Source organism: Lepidothrix coronata, unplaced genomic scaffold (genome assembly GCF_001604755.1).
Source record: "Lepidothrix coronata isolate B3197 unplaced genomic scaffold, Lepidothrix_coronata-1.0 Scaffold85, whole genome shotgun sequence".
Taxonomy (NCBI): Eukaryota; Metazoa; Chordata; class Aves; order Passeriformes; family Pipridae; genus Lepidothrix; species Lepidothrix coronata.
In genome coordinates this window covers 3,459,710-3,472,370 of record NW_016690265.1, presented here as the reverse complement: position 1 = coordinate 3,472,370, position 12,661 = coordinate 3,459,710, and the positions used below count along the sequence as shown (strand labels likewise).

The 12,661-nt window shown below is 36.5% G+C and overlaps 1 protein-coding gene across 2 annotated transcripts in view; it reads right to left on the bottom strand.

Annotated features, from left to right (window-relative positions):
• Positions 1 to 1,235: 1,235 nt before the first annotated feature.
• Positions 1,236 to 12,661, bottom strand: part of GRK4 (G protein-coupled receptor kinase 4) — a 38,871-nt gene continuing 27,445 nt past the window's right edge. Inside the window, exons 10-16 of one of the 2 annotated variants that reach the window (XM_017820785.1) lie at positions 12,124 to 12,161; positions 9,491 to 9,580; positions 8,745 to 8,953; positions 7,928 to 8,065; positions 7,192 to 7,329; positions 5,161 to 5,283; positions 1,236 to 3,670 (exon numbers count right to left, since the gene is read on the bottom strand). In XM_017820785.1, the coding sequence (XP_017676274.1) occupies positions 3,617 to 3,670; positions 5,161 to 5,283; positions 7,192 to 7,329; positions 7,928 to 8,065; positions 8,745 to 8,953; positions 9,491 to 9,580; positions 12,124 to 12,161 (790 nt within the window). In that variant the 3' untranslated portion in view covers positions 1,236 to 3,616. Of the gene's footprint in view, positions 3,671 to 5,160; positions 5,284 to 7,191; positions 7,330 to 7,919; positions 8,066 to 8,744; positions 8,954 to 9,490; positions 9,581 to 12,123; positions 12,162 to 12,661 lie in introns of those variants that run through there. The other variant, XR_001875770.1, reaches the window with a different exon arrangement.

Sequence of the window (12,661 nt, the reverse complement as noted above, 5' to 3'; positions counted from 1 at the left end):
GTCAATAATGCTGTTGTCACAGAAATACCAGGTTTTTTCCTATTTAATATTATTTTTAAATTCTCGTTTTTTCAGCTGAGACTGTTTTGTTGTTGTTATAATCCAGAAACATAACAGTATCTCTATAATGAACACTACACCTCAGGGGGGCCAAGGGGAGGAAGCTGACAATTTTTTTAGTACGAAAAAAACCAGCCCTGAGGCATGAAGATTCTATTCTGTTGGTCACAACATTCAAAAGCATTAAGTAAACCAATAAGATACTGGTACATTGTTTCACAGTTTCTGAATTTTGAGCTAAATAGAGATTCATGAGGTACACACAAGCAGACATTGAGACTTATGTACACAAATGCTTGGAAAACAAGCCACAGAAAAGGAGGGTTGATCTCACGCAAATAACTCCATGCAATTCCATAGATCTTCCCAAAGCTTGCACCAGCTGGGCTATTGGATTGTCTCACTGCTATTAAAGCCTTCTAACACATAGATCTAGAATCTCAATGAAGTCATACCAAATAACAAGAATTTCCTTGGCTTTCCCTCCTTTCCCCCCACAACACTTTATTGGGAATAAAAGGCTACATAAATCAGTCAACACAACCTCCTGCCTTCCCCTTTTTTGTCTCAGTTGTGTCCTAAAAAAATCAAGATATAAGTTCATGTTAAATTTATCACACCACAATATTTTGCTTTCAGGTGTTCTCCCTTCTCCTTACCCCTTCCCTACTTTCAAAAGGCATCTCCAAGCTCCCAATACTCCAATAAAGGCATTTAACCTGTGTTAGTCACCTTAAACACCAAAATATCTTCATCTCCACGTACCGTATAGGGAGAGTTATGTTGATCCTTCCAGTTTCCTGTCTTTTCTAATTCTTTAGGGGATTCATGTTAGATAATATCTAGTCATTATTATGTGGTTGTATTTCTAGCTAAAGGGGACAAATTTATAGCAGAAAAATTCCATTTTGAGCCTACTGGGGAAAAACCAACCAAGAAAACCCAAACCTCAAAAGGAATGGAACTTAGGTCTGAATCCTGCAAACATAGTCCACTCAAAACCAGTTCAAAAGTATTATTGAGAATTGATGAAAAAACTTGTGAAATTAAACAAAATAAAACTTCATAAAAACAAACAAATCCTCCGCTTTTTTACAAGGAGTTCCTTGTCCAAAGAAGCAGACATGTAAATAACCACTTTTTAGGAACAATTTCCCTTCTCTCTTCATCTAGTCTTTTTTTTTCGCAGAACCCTGGAGAATGTGTTGTCTCAACACTCCAAAATAGAGAAGTTGATTTGATTTTTTTTAAGTTAAGATTCCTCTCCATCCAATGAGGAAAGAATATTTGAAATACATGATAAATAAACTTGCAGATATTTTTTTTTAATCTATTAAAGCCCATTCCTGTATTTTCTTCATAAAATTTACTCAGCTTGTGTCCATGGTATTCTTGCCCAAATTTCAAGTTCTATGCAGATATTAAACCCACTCTGTCACCCCATTTGTCCAGTCTTAATACAGCCCCCTTTGCCTCAAAACAGCAAACCTAAGACCTTAAAAAACTAATCCCCTTAATCAGGGAAATGATGACTTCTGCAACCAGGTAGGTATTTATAAAACACTTTTACTACTTCCCCATTTTTCCATTCCCATCTCTTTAGAGTCCTTGTATTACTGTGGTACAAAATTAAGAGGGTCAGGTCAGACCATGCCAGCTCATTGTCTCACACATAATGGTTCCAGCCAACACCCTCACTTCAGACATTTCTCTTTCTGTCAAGCCTCCCATCCCTTCACTATTACATCAGACCATCTTCCAGTAATTCATTCCAACTCTCTCTCCCTCTGCCAATTTCTCTTTGTACTTTCCACAAGTCATTTTGGTGTCCTGTGTGCTGCTGTAGACTGCAGGAAAAATGCACTAACAACACAGGAAAAGAGTCTCTCATTCCTTATTTCTGTGGCAATTTCAGATAGACACCAGCTGAGCCCCAGTAGGGTTCTGTAACACACTGGTTTTTCAACTTTTTTCAAATTCTAATCCATCAAAACATTTGTCTTTAGAGACCAAATACTGTGAATTAAAACCTGATGATGGGCTTGACAACCAAATGTATGTTGTGAGTTTCTCAGAAGCAGCTTAAATTTCTTCCAGTGGGTCTGTGGATCACAAGCAGAGACCTTTTTGAGGTGGGGGCTACTCAGTTGCCCTGTGTGTACAACACATGTGTGGTCTGGTTGGGGCCCCAGAGATTTGAAAGAAAAAAAAAAGAATATTCAGTGGAGACAAATCTTCAGAATACAAATACGTACAGAACAAAATACGTAACTAAAGTCATGTATCCAACTCCAAGAGCATTCCATTATATTTTAAGCCCCTAACTCAAATTTTGAAAACAGAAAAGGCTCTTAATGAAACGTGCTCTTTAAATTGACTCTCACAGAGAGATTAATAGTTTTACTGGAAACCAAATAAAAAGTCTGACATGTGTGAGTCCAGAAGAATGGAAGTTTGACTAGCTTTCAGGTAGCTTTTATCAGTTTTACTAATGAACATCAAGTAACCATAACAAACTTCAATATCAGCTCCACATTTGTGTTAAGCAATCATTAAAGGCAGGTTTTAATGTTTCTGTTTTAAAAGGTTATAAGAAAAAATATTTACATAATTAAATTTGCTACTTTAAATTATCTCGCCCTTTCCTCAGTGGCAGTGATCGCTGTCAACCCCACAACATTGCATATTACAACATAACAAGCAGAGAGGAGGTTAGTAAGAAGAGCCCATGTTTTGTTTTTTAACCCATTACAAAATTATAACATCCTAAAGAGAGTTCAAAACAATTTCATTTACAGAAAAAAACAAAAAGGTGTCCCCACAGGTATAAAGCAATCCTTTCAGTAAAGACAACACACTTTTCAAAATATAGTTACAAAATTTTGGCTTAGGTTCATGCCAAGAAACTGTATGAAGAGGATGTGTAAGATGGGTAGAAAAAAGAAGAATGGGGCACTACAGTTTGTCATAGGATTAAGTTAAATGTTCAGAATTCTCTTTATACAGACATACAGAAAGATATTCTACAGAGCCAGATAGTAAAGAGCAATTCCTAATAGCTGGCCACAGTGCACTGAATTCCTTTTTTTTTTTCTTAGCAGTTGCTTGAGAGATACATTAGGTAATAGCACTGCCATGCTGCTGGATAGTACCAGAATTATTAAATTCATCAGTACAGCAATTTTAAAGTTAAGAAAACTGCTAATAAAGATCCTAATTAACAAAAAGAGTTTTACCAGGAACATACAAAGTCAAGTTACACTGATGCCATAGGTATTATCTCTGTGCTTTAAAATCCTTTTAGTATTCCTAGATTCATTCCACTGAGAAAAAATTAATCAAGATAAATCAAATACATACAGAAACACACTCACTCAAATGGCACTCATTGCTTTTTGTACAATTAAGCTTTAGTGAAAATATACATCTTAAAACAAATGAAGTACAAATGTACAAAAATCCTTGAACTCAGATAAAAAATATATATAATACAATTTGCTACAGAGATATAAAACATTTAATGTTTGCTCATCCTTTCTGATGAGAGTAAAATGATTTAAAGTCTGGAGGACTCCTGCTCATCATCACTGCAATCAGATTTAAAACAGACCTGCAAGAGAAGACAAACAGACAACTCAGCTGCAGAACCGACACAATTGTTTATTTATGCGTTTTATGGGCAACGGAAAGGCTGGAAGGGTGGCTCTTTCTCCAGCACATTTTATTCCATACTAACTAAATGCTTTAAGAAAAATCAAAGGAAGCCACAATCCAACCCCAAATCTCAAGTCATTAAAGTTTCATTTAACCTTAAGTTCTTTCCTCCTTTTAACTTCACAAGACAACTAACTGCAGCCTTATTACTTCAAAACCAACTGAAAACTCTCAAACCATATTCATTTTTTTAGGACTCTTTCTCAATACATAGAAACATATCTTGGGACAGTATGAATCCTGCTGATTTGGGTGGAAAAGACCACAGTAAGACACAAGCTTTATCTGTAGCTGAGATTATTAGTACACTCAACCATCCCTCCTATTCCACCTACTGTAAGTGGGAGAAAAGTGAATTTGCAAAGGTAAACTAAAAATGATGGTGCTATTATACATTCCATTAGCATTGTATCATTTTAGGAAGGTGAATTGCCAGCTGAAGACAAAAAATTTCTTCATACAATTTTAATACATGGCCCTGCTGTGGCTACTTAACGATACACTCTGAGCTATTTTAAAATTCCATTTCTGCTTGAAAGCAAAAGTAATTTCTACCAAAGTGTTCGCTACTGGAATACATTCATAGTTCTCAAGGTAATTCCACTCTAAGTGCAGGCACACTGAGCAAGCAGAATTGGGTATAACATCTTCAACTGCAAACCTTTTCAAATAGCCTTTTTCTTACATCCTATAGGCAAACACAATGCATTGTGTCTTTTAGGTGGTAAATACTGACTTCTCTGAATGTTTACTAAAGAGTAGAAGTCAGGTGTGTAAGAAAAGGCTGTGCATTATCAGCTATGTGAAGATACGTTGTTGTTTTGTGAAGATACGTTGTTGTTTTGTGAAGATACGTTGTTGTTTTGCTAAAGGCATTAAACTACTGCAGATATTTTAACATTTGTTTCATGGTGCTTCTTCCCACTCATTCATTTTGAGGATATTTCTACTTATTTACTTTTTTTATTGGATATATACTTATTTTTGCTAAGTTACTTATATATGGTTTTACAGAGGGTCTCAATTACCTCTGAAGACATCTCTCCAGAAGTTTTAATTAAAAACTGGCAAAATACATAAGGAGCAAGCCCCAAATTAAACTCTTTAGAAAAGAAAGATCTGTAGCACAGCTTTTAACAGCACTCACTACCTTTCTCCCAGGCAACTAAAGGAAGGCAGAATGCTGATAGAGGAAAACCTCCTGGAGTTAGAGGGATTGCCAGTTTCTGAAACGCAGTGGAGGGGAAACCATAACAAACCACATTTCATTAGTTTCAGTATTCAGCAAACAACTTGTTTTTCCTATCATAAAATAACATAAACAACCTGAATGGAAGTTAAGGTCTTGCTATTAATTTTCTTATGAAAGAAAAGGAACAACCTTACCTCTCCACTAAAGAGTCTGTGAAAGAAGCCTCTCTTTGGTTTAGGAGACCTCTCTCTGTCTGGTGACACAGTACCATCGGTTTCATACGCATTGATATCTTCAAAGCATCCCGTTTCGATCATCTTTGAAACATATGAAACATAAACAAAATGTCCACACAAGCCTCTCAAACAAGTTCCATGTATTATCTATTTACTCTGGCTGGGTACTCTTTAATTCATCAGCCAAACTACAGCACTCACAGAGCTCCACAAAGGAGGCACGAAGCCAACACGGGCTCTCCCTGTGCACTCAACAAACTGATGAGTAGCAGTGAGAGACTATCACACAGGGAAGTACTCAGGTGCTCTCTTGTTTTGGTTGCATTCTTGCCTTTCTTCTGCCTATGATGCAATAAGCAGAAGTTTTTAGACCCACAAACTGATTTTCCTTTCGTGCATTCTGCTCATGTCAGAGCAATCTAGCCTAACACATGTAATATCTCTATACCCTGAACTGAACTTAATTAATAAACATGACACAGGGAAAAAAAATAGGTATAATGAAGATGGGTCTCTGGAGAGAAGAAAGGGATTTTGAAATAATCTTTGTCTGCATACACAGAAAATAAAAGAAATAAACCCACAATCACTGGGTGCAGAAAGGACAGCAGGTGAATGCCAAAATGTAACCAACAGGCAGGGTCAGAAGGGGGGGAGTGGCTAATGCCCACATCTAGTTGGCATTTGTCTGTGAATGCCACTGGTACACATCTGTCACAACAGCACGGAGCCAGATGAATACACCCTGTAGAAGGGAGAGAGGGCATAAAGAGGAATAGGAAGAAATGCACTCTGCTTTTAGTATAAACCATGACATTAATACAGTCATGGAGGGCAAATGGAATTCTTAAAAGACCAAGCACAAAGATCTGGGGGAAGGTTCAGTAACACGAATTAAAATAAAAAATAAGCACGAATGTACAATGAAGTCTGCACAGTTATTCCTTGAAGAGAAGGAATTGCCATCACCAGAATTCCACAACTATTTCCAACTTTACCCCGCTATGTTGGGTCATTAAGCTGCAGTGCATTTTTTCATGACTAGATCATATTCTGAAGTTCAGAATTACAACATAGCATAGGAAAGATCTATTTCTCCAAGGTTCATTTCTTCTTAGTGAAGACTTTCTATGTCAAATGACACCTTTTCAAATCTCCTTCTTAATGTAACACAAAAAAACAAAAGGAAAACAAAAGGGAATGTACTTTTTTCTCCAAATTGTTTGAGAAATTGCTCATCTTTTGTGTTCAAGCTTTAAATAAAACCAATCATACTGGGAAAGAAACTATGCCTCTAGAATTCAAGACAATACTAATTTCAACTAACACCTTATAACAGGGGGAAGGCAGTCGTAACAACAACTGTGATTTTAAAGATCTGTTACTGAGTGCTCTTGCTGAAATGGTAAAGAGGATTTGAACTGCATGAAGAGGTAGTAAAATTCTAGTATTCTATGCAGAATACTCGAATAGTCATTCACTAGGCACATGAAAAAGCTCTAAGAGAAAAGTCTGACTCAACTGATATTCGGTTGTTTGTTTTGAAACCTTGGAAAAGGTGAGTCTGCAATTCTGTATTACTGTGTCACTTGAATCCCCTATTGATACACAGGCACTATATACAAAACACTGTGCCTATTTGCTTTTGAACACTTGGAATAGCCTTCCATCTCTCTCCTGTGAACAGCAATACTGAATAACATGTGATAGAAGAACAAGGAAAAGGTGGTCCTGCTGAAGTTAAACACTGTTCTGAACACTGTATCTATGATGACATGATGTCAGACTCTATTTATGAAAATTTACCATAGATCTCAGTTTTTAGCTTATGTTTTGGGAAAAACTTTCTTTCTGAAGTCTTTAAGCAAGGAAGTCTAAAGCAGAAACTTCTTTACATCTTAGAGAGAAAATCAATACTAATTATATCCTTCATTAAATCCTCTATACTGCTGTACTAAGGAAAATAATCTTTTAAGAAATATACATTACCTCATTTTGCCAAGGGATGGAGACACAACCCGTAACAAACTTGGAATAGAAGTCATCATCTGTAGTATCCAGGTTCACTCCTTTTACTGTTGAGAACTGCTCTATGTCCAGGACATCTTTACAATATACAGCACGTGGCTGCAGTACAAGACAAGATTGATTCATTAAAGTTTTGGGGTTGGGTATTTTTTAGTTGGTTTTTGTTTCTCTATATGAGCAAAAAGGGAGTGAAATACCTGCAATTTTACATTTCACAGTGCTGATCACCAAATTACACTATGCTACAAAACAGAAATATGAAAACTTAAAAGAATCTCAGGACAAGGCACCTGAACAATTTCATCCATCCAGCAAGTAACAGAAAGGAAGTATCAAAACCTTCCCTGGATTTCTTAATGGTTGTCATAGTTCACTCATCTTCTGTCACCCTCCTTTCAATTCCAGAGTATTTTCTTCAAACATATTTCTCATTTGTTCTGCATCTGAGCTATGGAAGTGGACTTTTAAGGACTAAGAAATCAGCTGCAAAGCTCCCTAGAGAAATGCCACTAGTGTAAATAACTTTGTGATCTCAGATGAAACGATACAAAAAAATTAGCTCTTAATAGCTACAATGGCATTCTCCTGCCAATTTAACTAATTTTAAAGGTTTCTCTGGGATCATATGATTGCTGACATAGAATTATGACAGTTCTTGCCTTTTTAGATACTAATCAAATCTGTCTCACCTACTTACATCTGGCAAGAATGGAGGTTCTAGCATGTTTGCTTCCAGCCTCTTGAAGTTAATGTTCCTGAAAATAGGATGTTGCTTTACAACAGCAGCTCCATCTTCAGTGCAACCCAGTCGCTCCCCTGGATTTTTAGCAAGTAACTGCAAAGACATGGGGAAAAAAAGCTGATACATGATATAATCCCACAATTAAAAAAATTCTACATACCATGTCTTTCAATAAGTTTATTTTGCTACTTGGCCTTTTATTAGATAAAATTTATCAAGTATCAAAACAAACTGGAAATCCAAATGACAACATTCTGGGAACAAATATATTTTCAGTAGAAAAAAGAATCCCTGAAAGCAGACCATTTGAAGATTATACCCAAAGTTATATGAGAATATTTTAATTGATGCTACGCTGAATAGATTTTACAGTACAGACACTGCAGTAGACTTTTCTTTCAGGAAATACAGACTAACTTTTTTCCAATGGGCTTAAGTAATGCACATATTTTGCATAAACTAGTACAGAAAGCTTTCTGTATAAATTTAAGATCAGGCAAGACAAAAAAAAGCTCTTGTTTTGTAGATACTCTTTTAGGTGAGCCAACTAGTGTACTACTTTGCCACTTCTTCCCATGCTGTATCCAAGCTGAGCTGTTGTACTCCATCTATAATTACATGTGCTCCTAACAGTACTGGACCATTTCAATCATGTGATGAAAAATCAATTTATGCAGCTTTCCCTTCTGAATGAAGACATTAAAACACTGTAGTTGATCTCTTTAAAAGGATTAGAAATTTAATTTTCAAACCTCTACATCTCTTCACCCACCATCCTGCAGATGGATTTTGCCTCCTCTGAGAACTTGTCTGAATATGTTTCCTGGTCTTCCTTTACTCTCCGGTCAATCTCATCCCGTTTGACCCTTTCCTTATGCTTCCTGAATGGAGACTGTCCTTCAATCATTTCATAAATCAGGCAGCCAAGACCCCACCAATCCGGACTGAATGTATACTTTTCATTTTTGAGCACTTCTGGAGCTACAAAACAAAACCAAACACACATCCATGACATTTCACTTTAAATTGACTAATAAAATATTGGAAAAACTCTCAGTTACCCTTCTGGCTCTGCGCAGAGATGTTTGTGTAGCTTCTCTGCACTTTGAAGAAATGTTAATTTCTACAGTAAGGACTCTGTTTGTATCCAAGAGAACTAAAATTCTTTAATGCTTAAGTCCAGTATTGTTTACAAACTAAGAATAAGTTTTTCCAAAGCTTGGAAAGAAATGTATTGTCACAGTAATCCACCTGCTTACCTGTGACGCTAAATCTCTTTGAATCTCAGAAAAAAATTAGGTGCTTTCTTGAAGTTCTACCTAGAGCTAGAATTTTCAGTTAAGTTTTCAAGTTTATCAGTAGGCTTAAAATTGACTACTAACATCTACCACTTTCTTCTTCTCATAACATGTCTAGTAAGTAATCCAGGCCAAATACAGTTCTCTGGACAAGTCATTCTTATATTGACGGGAGCAAATTTTCTGGCAAAATGTAACAAGCAAAGGATACTTTACATACCCATGTAACCCACGGTCCCAACTCGACCTCTGACCGTTTCTCCTTCTGGAATCTGCACAGCTAATCCAAGATCCGAAATTCTGATATGCCCTATTTATGTTAAAATAAATTATAAATAGTCAGCAAATAATACAGGGTCATCACTGAAAAAAATTCCGTACAACCCTTCATAAAAAAACCACCCCAAAATATCAAAAACATTCATATACTCAAGTAGAAAGGAGTGATTTTTTATTATTATTCAACTCCTCCTTAAATATGTAAAGAAAAAGAGGCATAGATCTAAGTGATTTCCTGCAGGTCATACACAAAATATTTGCTGTGGAGCACTCTAATTCCTAGCTTTGCCATAGGTTGCTGCTCTAGGACAAACAGAAATGATGACTGCTCGTTTCAGATTCTGTATCTATGCATCAGACACTTGTATTTTTTCATTCTGTACTCCCACCACAAAAACTTAGCTGACTTCCTAATAAAGCTTCAAAATTTACTTAACTTACTCCAAATGTGAGAAGACTGTAGCCTGTACTGAGACACCCAGTTTTCCTCTCAGAGTACTCTAATAATGCCAAGCCCTGTACTGAGACACCCAGTTTTCCTCTCACAGAGTACTAATAATGCCAAGCATGAGTACTCAGAATTGCTATTCCCACTCCCACCCCAAAACAAAAGCAGCTGAGTCAATAACCTACTTAGAATTATTTATATGTACATGTCAGTTCAATAGTAGGATTTCCCCTTCTCATGAATCACTCCTAAGTAGATAACAGCTTCTACCTCACTTTATCAGCCAAACTTCTCAAGCTGATTACTGTCTCTATTAGTCACACATTTACACCAGTACCTACGATGTAGAAATCACGTGGTGGAAGACTGATTTCTCATGACCAGCACTGCTCAGATGGGGAACCAGTCCAAGAAGGGCAATGGGAATAAATTCACCCCACCCGCCCTCGAATTCCCATGGACAGATACCATTCTTTCTTGGACAGACTCAGGAACTGTTTCAACCACATTTAAGACACTTCAAGGTAAGACATTTTACTGTAAAAATGCAAAAGGTACTTCCATAATAAAAATATACAGGTTTAGACAGAAGAAAGGACAATTATATTTTCAATTTTAAAGGAAAATATTGCCAATTATCTATAGAAGAAAAAAAGTTCCATTGGGGAAAAAGAAAAAAAACCCACTCATTTATACTACTGGTTATAACGGACAGGGATACTGTCATTTACAGAAATACCCAAATTTATGGAATGATTCAGGCTGGAAAGGACTTCAGAAGGTCTCTAGTACAACATTCTGAGCAAGCAGCCAGCCCAAAGCATGCTAGGCTTTTTAAAGTCTTGTTTAGAGTGGACACTGCGTCACCTCTCTGGGCAGCCCATTCCAATGCCCAAGTGCCTTTGTGCATACATGCTCTGGAATTCAAAAATCTCTATAGCATCAATATTAGTTGACAGCATATTAATTTCTGATTTACACATGACAGTTAATCAAGAGATGGAGAGAGAGTAGAGAAAGTCAAGTGCCACTCTGTATACTGGTTGGAAATAACTCAATGCTCCGGAGCACCAAATGCTATTTTAAATACATTCAGATGCTCTTCTGTTCTCTGACATCTGATGAACCCCTTCTCAAGTGCATGATCTGAGCTCCTGAAGCGATTTTCTAATTAGTCTCCTCTGCTCCCTGGAACTGGATCAAAATATCCCTGGCAGAGAGAGAGCATTCTAATGCAGTCCTGCAAGGCTACATTTTTCCTCAAAGAAGCCGTCAGCTTTTGCAAGACACTACTGGAGAGAAAAATTAAAGAATGTATTTGATGTCTAGCAAAGCTTTAGGTCTTGGAAAGGGACTTCTCCCAAGCATCATCTTTCTTGAAATTTATCAGTCAGAACATGCTGACTTTAAAAAAAATATACTGTGTTAATGACTTCAAAAACAGTTTTTCCTTAACTAAAATGCTCAGCAGTTACAAGAACAAACTTGTAACATTCACCCACAGCTTAGGAGAGAATTGATGCACATGTTCTACAGTCAATTCAAAAGATTCTGGTAATGACTTGCATACAAAGTCATTAAAGAAGATTAATTTGGCTTCTGAAAAACAAAAGACTACAAACATTTCTTCATATTGTTTGTACTTTCTTGATTCTTTCCAGCCACATAAGCACTAGTGACCATGAGAACTCTTTTAGTTGAAATCTTACAACAGAAATGCTTCAGATTTCTTTTCTTCTTATTGACTAAACATTCTGGTTTACTAAGTAAAGTTCTGGCTCCACATCTAACAAATTGTGTTTCCATAGTTGAAGAAAAGACAAACAAAACAAATCCATGTAAAAGTTTTAGCCATCTTAAATCAAGTGAAGGAAGGAGAAAGAGGAGCAAAAGGGAAAAAGTAGCCTTTAATTTTTTAACCCTTCAAACATCATCATCGTTGATCTCCAAAGTCCCAGTTTTTTCCCCTGTCTTCTAAAAAGCAAGGGAAGTTTTTTCATTGCTAATTAAAGTTAAGATTTAACAATTAGGTTCCTCTCATCATGAGGAAATCCCTCTGATTTCTGGCACAGTATTAATTAGAGGTGTAAATCTTTATTTCAAAATTAATTTTAATTTTTACGTACCACAGTCATCAAGAAGTATATTCTCAGGCTTCAAGTCTCTACAAATCAAACAACAGAAATGTGAATTAAACAAAGGCAAAATTATTTGTCATCAAGTACCACAGAGGCAACATAAGATTTCTTGGTTCTGATTGAAGCAACTTTTCCACCCACATACAAAAAAGAGTTGTGAAGTTGATGGCCTGTAATACAAATAGTTTAATCAGAGAACTCCAGATCCACTTTCCCCCAACTCTTTACATTAACAAAAGCAATTTGTACTCCACGGATAAGAAACTTTCTCCACACAACTCTGAATCCTGACATGAAGGAACCACCAACTTACACCCAAATTTGTGCTCACAGGTCAAAGATATTTCTCCTCAGAATATCAGCAATACAACTCCCAAATTATAAAACACAGGTGTGTTTGCTGCAGTTTGATGCTGATCACTTGCTATATTCCACCCCAGGGTGTCAGAATATCAACAAAAACTCATATTCTCAAGACTAAGCACATCCATTCAAACTCCACTCCTTTAATTTGGATATGCAATTT